At 35.7% G+C, this 16868-nt stretch overlaps 1 protein-coding gene across 4 annotated transcripts in view; it reads right to left on the bottom strand.

The window, feature by feature from the left end:
* Window positions 1-16868, bottom strand: part of LRFN5 (leucine rich repeat and fibronectin type III domain containing 5) — a 231304-nt gene that overhangs the window by 14643 nt on the left and 199793 nt on the right. For 3 of the 4 annotated variants that reach the window (XM_034648568.1, XM_034648566.1, XM_034648567.1), the window contains one exon: window positions 1230-2634. In XM_034648568.1, coding sequence (XP_034504459.1) covers window positions 1230-2614 — 1385 coding nt within the window. In that variant the 5' untranslated portion in view covers window positions 2615-2634. Of the gene's footprint in view, window positions 1-861; window positions 966-1229; window positions 2635-16868 lie in introns of those variants that run through there. The other variant, XM_034648569.1, reaches the window with a different exon arrangement.

Genomic DNA, 16868 nt, shown 5'->3' with positions numbered 1-16868 from the left:
AGTGATGAGAGGGATATTAGAAACCATTTACTTTAATCTCTTGCTTTTAAAGATCAGGAAATTAAAACTCAGCCATGTAGAACTTTGCCCAGGATCGATCATATGGCTAGCTGGGCCAGTTTTGTTTTCTTCTACCAGCCCATGCTCATTTTTAAAAAGTTCTCTCATTTCCATACGTGAGTGAAAATCAAATTATCTTCAAGAATTCATCTGGGTATATAAGAATTGAGTTGATCTTATTTCATAAAAGTTTCAAGACAAAAAAAATATATATATGTATATTTCAAAAACCATGATTGTCCATCATTTCCTAGGAGTAATATAGTCTATCATGAGTGAAATTATATGGAGAGGTAAAAATGTATTTTTCCAACTGAAAATTGGACAAGATGTGACTATAAATCAATGAGGCTGAACTTTAGAAAAACATACCAGAAAATCTACAGTCAGATGCAAATTCTCCATTGAAGCCTTTATGAGAAGATTATGTGCTTAACGCCAGTGATACTTTCACTGCTCAAAATATTTATAAACTTTCTCTTTGGAACTGTCTTAAGAACCAGTGTATATGAAACAATACACATGCATATCACTCAATCACTCAAAAAAATCAGTCTCATTATTTTATAGTTACATCCTATTTTTGACCAAAAATGGCAATATCCATCTTGATCACCCACCTTATTCACAAGACTTGGCTCCAAATGGCTTTTGCTTGTTTCCAAAATTCAAATTCACCCTCAAAAGACGAAGATTTGCCACCACTGAGGATATTCAAAATAGTATGACGAAGGTTCTAAAGATAATTCCAAAAGTGCTTTGAGCAATGCCAGCATCATTGGGATAATGGAATAGCCTCCCAACGTGACTTCCTTGAAGGAAAGAACACTCGTGTGGATGTGTAAGTTCTGGTATGTTTTTGAATTTTTAAAATAAATCAATCTTGTTCTCTGATAGTCACATCTCTTAGATGAGGGGAAAAAAAGTAAGTAAGCATAATATTAAATATAAATTTGAACTGTCTAAAAATAACACCATTCAAAATATTTCCCCACAGGTAATCACCTTTCACAAACCTTACATTATACACTTTAAAAAAAAAATGGAGTGCTGTAATTACAACAGAGTAGCACTGCCAATTAAAAGGAAAACAAGCAAGTCAGTAGTACATTAACAAGCCCTACATTAAGATACATAGTAAGTATACAAATCTGGTTAATTTTTCTTACCTGTAAACAAGGGTGTCATCATAAGTACCATTGTACTGGATTTGGAACATACGTATTCCAGGAATATTCCTTTGAAAATTAAATTTAAGTAGCGCGGTAGATGATGTTGCTTCTGCTATTACAATTTTATCTTGACTCAGTTTAGTATCACCATTACTACTGCTTGCGTTCGAACCTGACTTAGTAGAAGTTGAGATATCTGAAGAACCAGGATCAGGCTCATGGATGTGGTTTGTACTGTTTAGTAAGTGAGGGAGCTTAATTATATGAAGATCCACTGTTTGTGTTGCTTCCCCAGCAGGATTGGAAGCAATGCAGGTAAAAGCACCTGTATCCTTTACAGTCGTTATAAGAATATCAAGTGTTCCGTTATCATACACCAGAGATCTTGTGGCATTTGAAATCAGCTTCCCTTCGGGAGAAATCCAGTGAATGGCAGGTTCAGGGTCCCCCCTGGCTTTGCACCGCAGGGTTGCCCTTTGACCTTCCAGGACTCTCATCTCATGTGTATGACGAGTAATGAGAGGAGGCTCACATAAAAACTCTTCCTCAGGAATTGACCAAAAATAGCGGCCTGTTAAAAGTGCTGGAGAAGCACAAGTCTCTAGGTCATCTTCTCTGGACAGACGCCTCAACCACAACAATTCACAATTGCAATGCAAAGGGTTTCCACCAAAACTTAATGCAAAAGTTGATGGGCTGATTATTCCTGAGGTTGCTAGTACCTGAGCTCGCTGAAAGAGAGGGTCAGGTGGTAGCTTCTGCAGTTTATTTGACGTTACATCTAGCCGAGTCATCTTGTGCAAGTGGGAGAAAGTCCCCTTAGGAATGTTATCAATCATATTGTGATCCAAACTAAGTGTGTGCAAGCTAACCATCTTCTCAACAGCGTCCCAAGGAATTGTTTCTAAATTATTGTAGGACAGATCCAGCTCCTCAAGGGCAAAGACATCATCAAATGCTGTAGAAGAAATTAAAGTCAGTTGATTGTTGTTCAGTATCAAATGATGGAGATTGGAAAGCCCACTGAACATATCATTTGTAATTTTAGTCAATCTGTTGCTATTCAAATGCAATGCCCTCAAATTTCGTAAGTCAGCAAAAGCATGAGGTGTAATAAAACTTATTGTATTCCTGGATAGAGTCAGGTCCACCAAGCTGGTCATATTGGCAAAATCTTTCCTTTTAATATTTGTAACAAAATTGTCTGCCAACCGCAGTTCCACAGTTCTTCTGTCAATGTTTGGTGGAACAAATAAAAGCCCTTTCTTGGCACAAAGGGTTGCAAGATTAGGAGACAAAATCTGACAGACACAACGCTTTGGACAGATCTGAGCTCTCACTGCTATGCCAATGAAAAACAGATACAAAAGAAATTTTTCCATTGTAGATCAGATTTAAGAGCCTGTAAGAAAAGATACAAAATGTAGTGTTAGCATCCAATCATTTCACTAATGTTCATCTTCCTACTGGAATAATCCTTTTTATGCAAATTGCAATACAGAAACGATTTACTCATTTGTTTACTTAACAAACAAGTACAAAGTATGTACTCTGCATTGCAGGCCATAATTGACACTAGGATGAAAAATACACCAATCATGGCCTCGTGGGATTTAAAATAAAATGGGGAAAACAAAGAAGCCAACAGATTATTACAATTCTGTAAATTATGTGCTATTTTTGAAATATGTCCAGAGTACTTCATGGATGCACAAAAAAAAGTGACATTCAGCTGACTCTGGAGGGCAGGAGTTAGGAAACTTGCCCAGAACCCTGAAAGACATCTCATAAGTTCCAAAGATTAAAGATATATTTAAGGATTTGCAAGCACTTCAATTTACTTAGTAGAAACAATAAAAGACAGTATTTGTTACTGTTAACTTTGTGGCATGATACTTGAAAGTAATTAATCAACAATTAAATTTTATTCATCTTTACAAATTATCTTGAACACAGTACAACCTTCATAACCTAACTGCAAATAATGGCTCTTATTCTCAAAAATAAAAAGGCTAAAAATTTACCACAAATGCTCTGAGCTCCTTAAATATTAGAATATTTTATTTGACATAAAATTGGATTTTAAAAGATAATTTATGAAAAGTAGTCATCAAAATTCTTGACAGTGAGTCCCAAAAGACGCTATAAATCCTTTTTTTTCTTTTAAAATCGTAACGCATTTAAATTTAACACAAATATAATTTTTAAAAATCTTGATAGTTTCATTTTCTAGTTTGATCTGAAGTATTTGTTCTTGAAATTAATCATCAAAAATTAAAATACTAATACATATGCCATCAAAAGTTCTCATAAATTACATGTAGCTTTAAATGGCAAGGAAAATCAAATTTTTAATTGATGAAAATATAAAATATGGAATTATTCTAGATATGATGTACCTAGTTTTCTAAATAAAACATATTCTTGTAGGTTTGATTTATTTTATGCCTATTTATTTTATGCCTATGTGGTTGCAATGAATAAGAACTGTCATGCTCAACAAGTGAAATAGTCTTTCCACAATAAGCAGCAACAAAAAATACCATATATATAATATATATTATATATATATAAGAAGCAACAAAAATACTATATATATATATATATATATATATATATATATATATATGACACTATAGTTTTCACACATTGGAAAAAAAAAGCAGCACAGAATTGTGATCCTTGAGAAAAGTGAATAAAAAAATGAATGAACCCTATTGTTGCTCCTTAGAGACACTTTTTAAAGCATAGCACAAGGAGGGAAAACAAGGTGGCACATGAACTGTTGAAGAGGATAGACTGGAGTGCAGAGAGTCTCCAATGGCTTGAATTTATGAGGCAGAACACCAGAAAGAAGAGAGTTATCCAAAGAAAGAACTTCAGTAATCCGATGGGTAGAAACAGGGCAATAGATACTAACCATATTGAAACACTGGGGGGAGGGGGGAAGATGGAGGAAAAAAGTAAACAAAAACACAGTCACCTGTGGAAAAATATTGAGAAGTCGAAAATATTAAGAAGCAAATAATGGGAATATCAGAAGAAGGCTGTAAAGTAGACATAAAGGCAGACATTTTTCACATTTGTAATAAAGAGCAACCCATAAATCAAGAACAAAACAAGGAAAACTATACCAAGACACATCATAATCAAATTGCAGATAACCAAAGGAAAAAAAATAATAATCTTAAAAGGAGCACAGAAATAAGACACATTACAAGAAGATAAAGTGAACAAAATAAAAAATAATGGCTGACTCCTCACCGACTTCTCATTGGAAATAAAGCAAAATGGAAGACAATGAAAAATATATTTCAAGCACTTCAGGAAAAGAAAGTCTGTCAACCTGGGTGTGGACCCATATATTCATAAAAAAATTAAAGTAAAATATAAACATTTTGAGGCAAACAAACTGAAATTTTCATTACCAGAAAAGCTGCACTATAAGAAAATATAACGGATATTCTATTCAGGTTGATGGAAAATTGTACCACATGGAATCTTGAATCTTTATAAATGGGTGAAAAACAACAGAAATGGTATATCTGTGGGTAGATATAAAATATTTTTGCTATGTTTTAATCTGTTTATAAATGTACTTCTGGTACAGATATTAAAATTTACAAAACAAACAAACACATAAAAAAAAACCCACATCATTTGCACCCTAGCAATCAAGTAAGCTGGATAAGCTGGATATCAATTTTTTTAATAACATCAAAAAGCTAAGAATATAAATTTACAGTAACTATATTCCAGAAAGTAATAGCCTTTGATGGAAGGGAAGAATTCCATAGATGTCCCCCAACATCCCCATCCAAACAGAAAAGTAAATAAGAGGACCTATCTCGCATTAATTAGGGTAGGGAGAAATAAGCCTACCTTTCAAAAGTTTAACAAAAATTTTTTAAAGATTTTTAGTTTATTTACTTGAGAGAGAGAGAGAGAGAGGGAGCAGGAGCTGGTGGGAGGGGCAGAAGGAGAGGGAGAAGCAGATTCCCTGTGGAGCAGGGAACCGCACGTGGGGGTTGATCCCAGGACCCTGAGATCATGACTTGAGCCAAAGGCAGACGCTTAACCAACTGAGCCACCCAGGTGCCCCTTAACAAACTTTTTAAAAATGGTTTATTTTTGAACAGTTTTAGGTTTACAGCAAAAAAGAGAAGGAAGTACAGAGATTTCCTATATATCAACTGCTCCCACAGCAGGCTTCTCCATTATCAACATCCCTGCCAGACTGGGACATTTGCTGCAATCAGTGCATCTACTTTGACACATCATAATCACCCAAAGTTCATAGTTTACATCAGGGTTCGTTCTTGGTGTCGTACATTCTACAGGTCTGGACAAATGTACAATGGGAAATATCCACCATTGCGGTATATACAGAATACTTTCACTGTCCTAAAAGTCCTCTGAGCTCTGCCTATTCATCTCACCCTGGCTCATCCCTGGCAACCACTGACTTTTTTCTCTTTTTACTGTCTCTGTAATTCTGCCTTTTCTTGAATATCATATAGTCGGAATTATATAGCATGTAGCTCTTTCAGGTTGACTTCTTTCACTTATTAATATGCCCTAATAATATGCTCCTCCATGCCTTTTCATGGCTTAATAGTTCATTTCCTTTTAGCTTTGAATAATAGGCCATTTTCTATATGTACCAAAGTTCATTTATCCATCCACCTACTGAAGGACATCTGGTTGCTTCCAAGTTTTGGCAATTCTGAATAAAGCTGCTGTACACATCTGTGTATAGGTTCTTGTGTGGACATAAGTTTTTAACTCCTTTGGGTAAATACCACAGAGTGTGGTTGCTGGGCTGTATGGTAAGAGTATATTTAGTTTTGTAAGAAAGTGCCAAACTGTGTTGCAAAGTGGCTCCACCCTAATTCCCACCAGCAATGAGAGGCTTTCTGTTGTGCCATAGCATTGCCAGTATGTGATGTCATCAGTGTTCCAGATTTTGGTCGTTCTAATAGGTGAGTACTGGCATCTCACTGTTTTAATTTGCATTTCCTTGATGACTTATGATGTGGGTATCTTTTCATATTTTATTTGCCATCTGTATATCTTCCCTGTTGAGGTATTTGTCAAGGTCTTTGGCACATTTTTAAATTATGAGTTTTTTTTTAATTATTGAGTTTGAAGAATTCTTTGTATATTTTGGATAACAATCTTTTATCAGATGTGTCTTATACAAATATTTTTCCCTGTCCCTGGCTTTTCTTTGCCTTCTCTTGACATTGTCCTTGGTCTTCACATTCTCTTGACGTTGTCCCCGGTGGAGCTCAAGTTTTCAACGTTAATGAAATCCAGCTTATAAATTATTTCTTTCATAAATCATGTCTTAGGTGTTATACATAAAAAAGCATCACCATACCTGAGATCATTTAGGTTTTCTCCTATGTTATCTCTTGAGAGTTTTATAGTCTTGCATTCAATGCTGTGCAGTCATATCAGCCTGTCATTTGTTACAGTATTACCATCGTTCAGTCCACTTCAGCTTCTTGAGACTGTGGTTTGAAATTTGCTATTCGGGAAGACATGGGGTGTTAGCACTAGGACGGCTTTGAAAATCTGTCTGTTTTATAGATGAACTATCTGATTTTCAAACATTTGGAGACCTCAGCTAACTTTATATCTCTGCTTCCAGCTTTTTTTGGTGGCCAGTGAGAGCTCTTTGCTCTTTCATCTCATCCCTGCATTTCTTCGCTTTTGGCTGCAATTGAGCTGCCCTAGAATCAATGAAGGTAGATATTTCCTCTAAGAAGTTTCTTGCATCGCACCAATGCCACCCCAGACACTTTGTGGTTGAAAATCAGACATTCCTGTATGGGAAGAAACAAACTGAGCTCTCCATCCTCTCTCAAGTCTTTACACAGCGGAAAGCCCCGAGTGCCCCGAGTGCCCGAGTGCCCCGAGTGCCCCGAGTGCCCGAGTGCCCGATGTTTCCTTGTGCTCTTCTCCTTCTTACCCATCATTCTTCCAAAGCTGAAAGTCTGGGTTCCCTGGAAGATTCATTTCAATTTTCTTTTCCTCCCCCAATCTCCCCCCCATTTTTTCTTATCTGAAAATATGGAGTACCTAGGGAAATTGTCTCAAAGAAACAGAAAATAGAATGGTAGATACCAGGGGCTGGGAGGGGGGTGGGGAACTAGGGAGATGTCGAATGAGGGTACAAACTTACAACTAATAGATAAATGAGTCCTGGAAATCTAGTGTACAGTATAGTAATTACAGACAAGAATATTGCATTATAAACATCAAAATTGCTAAGAGACTATGTCTTAAATGTTCCCATCACACACACACACACAAAATTAGCATGTGACATTATAGGGGTGTTAGTTAATGCAATAGTAGCAATCTTATTGCAATGTACGTGTATCAAATCAACATGTTTTAAACCTTGAATTTATACAATGTTATATGCCAACTATATCTCCATTAAAAAGAAAAAGCTAGTCTTAATCTCCAGTACCCCTGAATGTGAGTATATTTGGAAATAGGATCTTTGCAGATTATCGAGTTAAAGTGAGGTGATTAGCACAAACCCTAATCCAATATGATTGTATCCTTATAAACACAGGAAATGTGGACACAAAGGCAGACATGCACAAAGGGAAGATAGTGTGAAGCACAATGAGAACATTATCTATAAGCCAAGGAATGCCTGAGGCTACCAGAATCTAGGGGAGAGGAATAGAACAGATTCTCTTTCACAGCTTTCAAAAGGCACCAAATATGCCAGACACCTTGATTTTGGACTTCTGGCTTCCAGAACGGTGGAACAATAAATTTCTGTGTAAGCTACTTTGTGGTACTTTGTATGACAGCTCTATCAAACTAATTCAAGTCTCAAAACAACATTTTCTGTAACAGAAGAATTTTAGAAGTAAAACAATCCATGTTGTAAGCTTCCAAGTATATGTACATTTAGAACAGGCAAGACTAATGTACAGTAATAGAAATCACACCAGTGGTTTCCTAGTTGGAGGATGGTTGAATGGGAAAGAACACAAAGAAATGGGAGTGGGTGTCATGGAAATAGCCTGTATCTTATTTGAAATAGTGATATCTGAGTGTATACATTCATCACAATTCACTCACTATACACTTAATATCAGTGCATTTTATGTCAAGTGTACTTCAATATAGTTGATTATGTTTAAAAAGGAAATCTGGGTTTCTTTTTCTTTAAAAGATTTTATATATTTATTTGATGAGAGAGACAGCGAGAGAGGGAACACAAGCAAGGGGAGTGGGAGAGGGAACACAAGCAAGGCTGAGCAGGGAGCCGGATGCTGGTCTCCATCCCAGGACCCTGGGATCATGCCCAAGCCGAAGGCAGATGCTTAACGACTGAGCCACCCAGGTGCCCTGAAATCTGGGTTTCTAATATATTGCCAAATACGAGTTCCAAAGAAAGAAGAATTTATAAAGTGATACATTATTGGTGGCTAATCAGAATTTAGTCATGTTTTAGATACACGTATTTTCTTTGTTCTGCCCTATCTCGTCAAAGATGTGATTCCATTCCAACTCAAATCATGATTTCATAAGCTGATTTACTTCATCAACATATACACTGCCTGATATGATTTCACTGCCCATATGGTGATTTAGAAAGTAATATTAAGTTTAGAATAAAATGTAGGCCACTTTCTTAATTCCATGTTTATTTTTTGCTTAAATGAGACCTGTAAGTAATGAAAGAGTCATATGAATTGTGATTAATGACGTTTCTCACATTATCTTAGGACAAAGTGGAGATTTCAAAACTTTCCATCATAGAAGATGGAAAACAAGGAATCAGGTAGCTTTTACTTCCTACAAGTTCACAAACTAATCATTGACATATTTATTTATTAGAATAATATATTACCACTTGAGGAAAACGAGTGTGAAAGGAAGAGCAGAGTAGTTGTCATGTTTTATTGGAATTAATGATTTAAAAATTTATGAAGATAATCAAATATACTAACCTCATTCTTATCTAGTTAAGTTAAATTCTTTTAAAACATTTGTCTATTGCCTTCTCTATCTGGTTAAATGCAAACAACACAGATCTGTTTTTAATAATAGTATTTGAGTGGGGATATAACTCAGTAAATAGTCTTACAGCTGTAGCTCTCTAGATAATATTTACACATCTCTACATTGTATGTTCTTTCAAGCTAATTCTTTTCAGACACAAAGTGACACATTTATAAACAAAGAAGAGTCTATCACACAAAACTGGAAAATGATTTTCCAGTACGGCATCCTTCTTTCAGCCCATGGCTATTACACAACATATGCTCAAGAGAATCAGTATTTATTTGGCAACTAGAACAGGATATACACGCAAATTTAGATTTTACAACCAACTGAGAGTATAATCTACTCTCTGCAGAAACCAATATGGTACCAATTTATATGTTGAGTTAAAGGAAAGCTGTTGGACCCCTTAGGAGCTGCCTTGCCATCATTCAACAGAGCTCTACCAATTCATTTAGTGTCCCTTTGCCCAGGCTAATGCCTGGGAACAGATGCTGATGCCTACTGACACTGATGAGTTGCTTTAGGATGTGTCAAAATGGTTACAGTGCTGCAAAGGATATTTTATAATACAGTTTAGATAATGAAACACATTTGATATTCATTTCTAATATTTTAGGTTTTCTACTCATTTTTTGCAAGGACTATAAATGGAAAATATCTCTCTTTTCTCTACTAAAACATTTACAGAGGATATTACTATTGAACCTGCTGAATTCAAGCCTCAAAACAAGGCGACTATAACCTTGAACAATTGTCCTTCAATCTTTGATTTTAAATAGACTCTAGCAAAATTCCTAAGTACACTCAAAATTAAAGCTTTAAAAATGAACTCATGCATCTATTTACTCATTCTTTTGCTAATTTCTTCAGCAAAATTTATTTAGCATCTCTACTACAGGCAAGGTGTTTTGCTAGAATCTACCAAATTTAGAAGGCTGGGATCTGACCAAGACAAGCACATTCACAATTACAATAGAAGGCAGACTGAAAAGTTTTAAGTCAACATACATTTTAATATTTAAATTTACACAAATAAAATGGGCCTTTGAGGACTGTGTAATTTTTGTTATCCATGTGTGTATACATATATGTATTTTTAATTCAACATGGCCCATGTATACATAAACTCATATTATTTACACTAAAGGAGTACAGATAAGAGCCCAGTTACTAAAACAAATAATTATTTTTAAAAAATAATAGTTACCATTCATTGAACATAGGTAACATGAAGGAAGTAGTGGTCTCTTTATTTTACAGATGAGGAAATAGGATTGAGATACCGATAACATAATTTAACCAGTTTACTAAGTGGAATAGTTGCCATGCTCTATCTGCCTCGTAAATGTGTAGATAGTTTAAGTACTTCTGTTTTTTAGAATTAAGGTGAAAGCTACACAGAGAGATGTCATTTTTTTTATAAAATATTTTTAACATTAATTTTGTTAGCCTACATCAGAAAGCCAAGATTGACTTGTTATGCAATGTACTTATACCAAATCCTAGTTCATTTTTGCACAACTTCATATAAAGTGGTGATTTTTTTCTCATTTTATATGTGAAATAAAATTAAGAAATCTTAAGGAATCCCCCCAAGGCCACACAGAAAGAAAAAATTAGGTAGGTCTAAGATGGAGATCTATCTATTTCCAAAACCCGTGTTTTCCCAGTATAAGATGATTCTCTCTATATATTAGTTATAGTGTGTTTTTCTGATTATGTAGCACTTGGACATAAAGGGTTGTTGATTCTAACAATAATGACTCCTTAAGTTCATCAAGTATTTTCCTCATTTACGTTCCTGGTCTCTGTTCATAATCAAATACATTTAAAAGGTGCTAGCAAATTTCTACAGTGGAGACTTAAGAACATCTTGACAGTGACTTAAGGGCAACCGAAATGACACATTTCACCACCATCATTCATTTCTTTTTGGCACATCAAGACATGACGGAAATTACCCAAATACTTAACTCCCTAATACTAATTATTCTTTTAAGAATATAAATTCTATTTCATAGAAAGGAGATTGATTGCTGTGTATAAAGAGGTCTCAGTATTTTCCCATGGATATGGACTGAGTTGTCCCTTTTCTGGACCACTTGGAAGTCTGCCTACAGAGAATCTGTAATGTCACTGAGCGTCCATGGATGTGGAGAGTTAATACTACCAGTAACTCTGAAAGAGAATGTATTCTCTCTTGCAGAAAATAGCTTAGGGAGAGAAAGCAGCCTAAAACAGCCTGGTGCTAAGAGGCTGTGAAGATTCCCAACAGTGAGAACAGCAGTAGCTCGAAGTTGGGTCAGCTGGTACAGGTGACAAGTGGTTTGCTAAAATGAATTTCTGTTGATTGTAAGCACTCCTTACGGATGTTCAGATACAAGTGGGAAATATGTGGGAAGTGGGAGGGGTGATGTGTGTATAAAAGTGTAAGATAATTTATATTTAGAACTTCAACTAATTAAGACAGTAGTGCCTCGAAGGAATAGGTATAATTTATCTGGGGAGTAGATGGTTGTTTCTTTAGCAAAATAATTTGATAATCCATTTTTTATGTGAATGGTGAAGAGCCCAAAGCATGGATTTTAAAGGGGCAATGAAACAAGAGCTAGCCAAATTCCAGTTTGATAAATTAAAGAAAATTCACTGTGTGGGAAAGGGAGGAGAGAGGACTGAAGGAAGTACACACGGGGAGAAGATTCTGTGTAACGTGTTTAAGGGTCCGGGGCCTTCACATAGACAGTCGCAGAGAAGGAAACTCTGAGATACAGAGTCATTTGCCAAGATGTTACACTACTGCTTCCCATCGCCTTCACACCGGAAGTGTAACCCCCCACCCCAATATCAAGACTGTGGGAAACATCAGGGTAAAAAGAGCTTGCATTCCATGCCTGGGTTGTCACTGAATGATGAGGAAACTGAATCTCAGTGGAGGGCTGAAGACATTATTAGTCATGTAAGACTCCACCCTGGATTTCATAAACCCATTTCTCTTTCTGTTGCATCTTATTGCAGGATAATCAGGTTTCAATGGACATAGGGGAGAAGAAAGGTCCAGGATAGGGAACACTATTACAGATGTGAAATGCAATGAAATCACTATCCTGCCATTGCAAAGTAGCAGATGACCCCCATTTTCTTCTAGTTTCCAAAAATACAGCATTCTTAGAATTCACCTTGATTTTATGAAAATTTGAAAGGGCATAAAATGGGTTATAACACAAATTTAAATGCCACTAATCAGTATTTTAAATCTAGTAAATGATTTACCCTTTTTCTTTGGAATTCTGAAAGGTGAATCTCTTAGCTTTTGAGATGTCATGCTATCCATTATGTTTCCGTTTCCTAATGGTGTTTAACATTTCATGTAGCGAGTCTCAAGTCTCGGTGGTTATATTGGCTCTATTGTGCTGTTGCCATAGCAATTAAAGAGGCACTGTTGTAGAGTAATGCAGACAGGATGATAAGCACAGAGATGCTATTTGACACAATTCAGGCATCTAGAAATCTGGATACTTCTTCAGAAAAAAAAAAAGTGGTTTACATTTTCTCTTGATATTATCGTGGGCATTGAGGCAGCCAAGTTATCACCAATGGGAAATCTAATTGAAAATCTAAAAAAAAAAAATGAAGAGGAAATAAAGACATACACACGTACAGAGGAAGTAGTGAATTTACTGAGGGTTTAAACACTAAATATGTGCGGGTGGAAAGTTCCGGCAGTACTCCTACAGAAATGTTTTGACAAACTAAGACCATATGGAAGCTTTTATATCACTGAAAGCAATGTGTGTTTTTCTTTCTCCTCTCTCTCTTCCTGTCCCTCTTTTTTCCCCCTCTTCCTTACTCCCTCTCCCCTTCCCTCCCATCTCTCTCAAATACACCCACCCTCCTAGTCTTATTAGATTCTCCTACTTTTTGTGTTAACATTGTTTTGCTTTTTATAACATAATGATCACTTCAATTTGACATTACGCATTTCAAAAAGTAACATGATGGTATTATTACATAAAAAGCCCATGCCCAATTTTATAAAAAATTATTAATTTAAGAGATAACTGAATAAAGGTTACAGACAGATGTTTCTTAGAAGCCTGGACCATTCTCTTTCTGTATTGAACTGTCACTTATCCATTGCACTTTGATTTCTAATACTCTCAAGATTAACGTGTCTACAACTGAGTTTCTAATTTTCTCTCTCAAATCTGCTTTCCTCCTACGACAGTAATTCTCTGCAATTATTTAAAACCTACTTCTCTTTACTTTATATTATTTTTTTAAGTAATCATACCCAACATGGGGCTTAACTCATGACCCCAAAATCGAGTCACATGTTCCACTGGCTGAGCAAGCCAGGTGCCCCTAAAGTCTAGTCCTTTTCAAAGTCCAGACCCAGAACATTCGAATTATTCATTACTTCTCTCTTTTTGTCATATACCAAATCCAGTTCATTAATTATCCTGTACACTATACAGGAAGAATATATACATGATGGGATCCTGTCTACTGCTCTGACTTATCACCTAGTTAACCACTTCAGCTATTATTCCCCCTTCGATCTGTTTTCCACAAACCAGTCAGAGTGATCTTATTAAAACTCTAGCAGATCAAAAACTTTCCACTGGCTTCTCATCTCACTTATCTTTTGTTCACCACTGCATCCTCGACACCTAGAGGAAGGAATGGCACAAAATCGGTTCTAAGTAAATATTTGTTGAATGAGTGAAGATAGAAATCCAAATATTTAGCAACTGTCTGAGAAAGTATTCAAAGTTTTAGTAATTAAAATGTGAATAAAAATACTACTTTTGTAAAACAATTAGTTTTAAAATGGCAATGTCAATGCTGGTGACAATACAATGAAGAGACATTCTCACACATTTCTAGAATTAGTAGATATATAGAAATTTATGCCCTCTAAAATTTAAAGAAAGGGTACTGGAGCCTGGAGAAAAGGATAAAGTATAGAACGAGGAAATTAGAGGGTAAAAAAGAGACAGGGAGGCAAACCATGAGAGACTCTTAACCTATAGAGAACAAACTGAGGGTTGATAGAGGGAAGTGGGTGGGGGGTGGGCTAGATTGGTGACAGGTATTAAGGAGGGCATTTACTGTGATGAGCACTGGGTGTTATATGCAACTGATGAATCACTAAATTCTACTCCTGAAACCAATATTACACTGTATGTTCACTAACTAGAATTTAAATAAAAACTTGAAACAAAAGAAGGAGAGAGAGAAGCCCAATATTGGCAGGCTCTTGACAAGGGAGAGAACTGATTGATTCAACTGCCTTGAGTTGTTAAAGAAGTGAGAAATTGGGACCATTCTAGGATGCTTTGTCGTATCTTGGGCAGTGCAATTTCCTCTTATACTCCCTAAGAAAATGTTAAGTAAAATTTGCATGATTTGTAAATGCCTCTGGATTTGAGGTTTGTGCTAACTTTCAGTGCAGCACTATGCTAGCCCATGCCTGCAGATAGGTGTAAAACAAAATGACCAATTCATGATAAATGCTCCAGGAGTGGAAGCGGCAGCAAAGCAGGTATTCAGTGAAAAGCAAAAAGAAACAGGATAACAATCATATATTTATCATATATATATGTATATATATATATGTTCATGTACGTCCCCGGCTATATGTCTATCTGCATGTGTGCATATGTATATGAGAGGGGGTGTGTGTGTGTGTGTGTGTGTGTGTGTAAGTACTAGCTGCCTTTTCCCTATCCATTCTTCCTTTCTTTAGTAACAGAAACCCACTTTTTACCTGTTATATTGCTTTCCGGAATGAAGAGTTTATTTTCTAGCTTCTTTTGCAGGGAGATATAATCACGTTAGTCATTTCCTTCCAATGAGGTATAAGTGAAAATGGTGACAAGAACTTCAGATGCAGCTGAATAAAGGGGAGTGACGGAAATGGGATGTACCCTTCCTGTCCTTTTGTCCATCTTCCTTCTTCTCAACATAATTTGGACATGATATCTGGAACTCAAGCAGCCAACTTGGACATTGAAGCGTCCTTGAAGATGGGGGGTCATGAGCCAGGATGATGGAGAAGGCATTCCTGATTATCACAGACTTGCTCTATCAGTCCTGGATTACCTTCCATCATGTTTAAACTACTGTTCGGAAAAGTCTCTGCTACTCATGGCCAAACTAATCTCAGCTGGTTCCAGTGTGGTTTTAAAAACATTAAATCACGAAATATGAATACAATAAAAATGACTAGGATGAAACATGCATTCAACTATAATGTCTATAGATACTTCAAATATTTTTAAAACATTATATGTAGTGAGCACATAATTTCTGTAAACTTTTTTTAAAAAGTTAAAACTAACCTGAATTCCTTTCATACCAACTTATATGTGTTAGCAATGAGTCATAAGACTAATTGAGAGATTTTTGGCAGGTATTCTCTGGTATATACCAAACCCACAACATTGCCAAAAACAAATCTTTTATGATGACCTAAGTGAAAAAACACGTTTAGCATATATCTATCATATGTCAGTAGTCAATCTCTGGGGCATTTCTTGATAGTAAGTTAGTTTGAAAAGTTCATTAATTATTTCAAGCTAACCAAGGAAAATTTTATAAAATTCAGGCATTGGGTCAACCACAAATATTCTCTGATTATGTGAATGAAATGTAAAAATATTTCTTTTTTTATGGAAAGATTTTAACTTCAGATATAATTTAAGGTGGCAATACCCATCTAAAGGATCTAAAGAGTCAACATAATATCTATAAATGTTCCAGCTGCCTTTTTTCCCAGAATTTAATATGCTGCTCCTAAAATTCATATGAAAATGCAAGGGACCCAGAATAATCATAGCAGTTTTGAAACAAAAAGTTGCAGAACACACACTCCTAACTCCAAAAGTTGCTCCAAAGATACATAATTAAGATGTGATATTGGTATAAATGTTGACATATAGGTTAGTGGAATATATGTGGTAGCTTGAAATAAACTTATATGTATAAACAACCGATTTTCAACAAGTATGCCAAGACCATTCAGTGGTCTTTTTTATTTTTTTTTTTTAATTAACGTATAATGTATTATTTGCTTCAGGGGTGCAAGTCTGTGATTCATCAGTCTTATATAATACCCAATATTCATTACAACACATACCCTCCCTAATATTCATCACCCAGTTACCCCATCCCCTCACCTGTAAAACTATTTCCGACTTAGTTAGTGATTATATGTGTAGGGAAGTGCAAGTGTCGGCTTACTTCCTCCACTTTGGTTTGGGTGGATCAGGTTACATTAACTATACTATAGAGCCTTTATAGGAAAGAAAAAGTTTGGAGCATATATAGGAGGGAAAAGAAGTTTGGATGTGATGAGTGATAATGAGTTTGGTTTGAGATAATCTATTTTTTGAAGCTGGATAAACTTTGAAATAAACAAGATACTGGTATTAAAATCCATAAACATGCCATCCCTGAACAATATGATGAATATGGCTGGTTTGCAGACAATGGAAATGCATTATTTTAAATTTCTTGGGAAATTCAAATCAAAACCACACTAAGATACCACCTTACGCCAGTTAGAATGGCAAAGATAGACAAGGC

This window comes from Ailuropoda melanoleuca, chromosome 20 (genome assembly GCF_002007445.2).
Source record: "Ailuropoda melanoleuca isolate Jingjing chromosome 20, ASM200744v2, whole genome shotgun sequence".
Lineage (NCBI taxonomy): Eukaryota > Metazoa > Chordata > Mammalia > Carnivora > Ursidae > Ailuropoda > Ailuropoda melanoleuca.
Note: the sequence above shows the minus strand (reverse complement) of the source record. Positions and strands in the feature narration are given on the sequence as shown.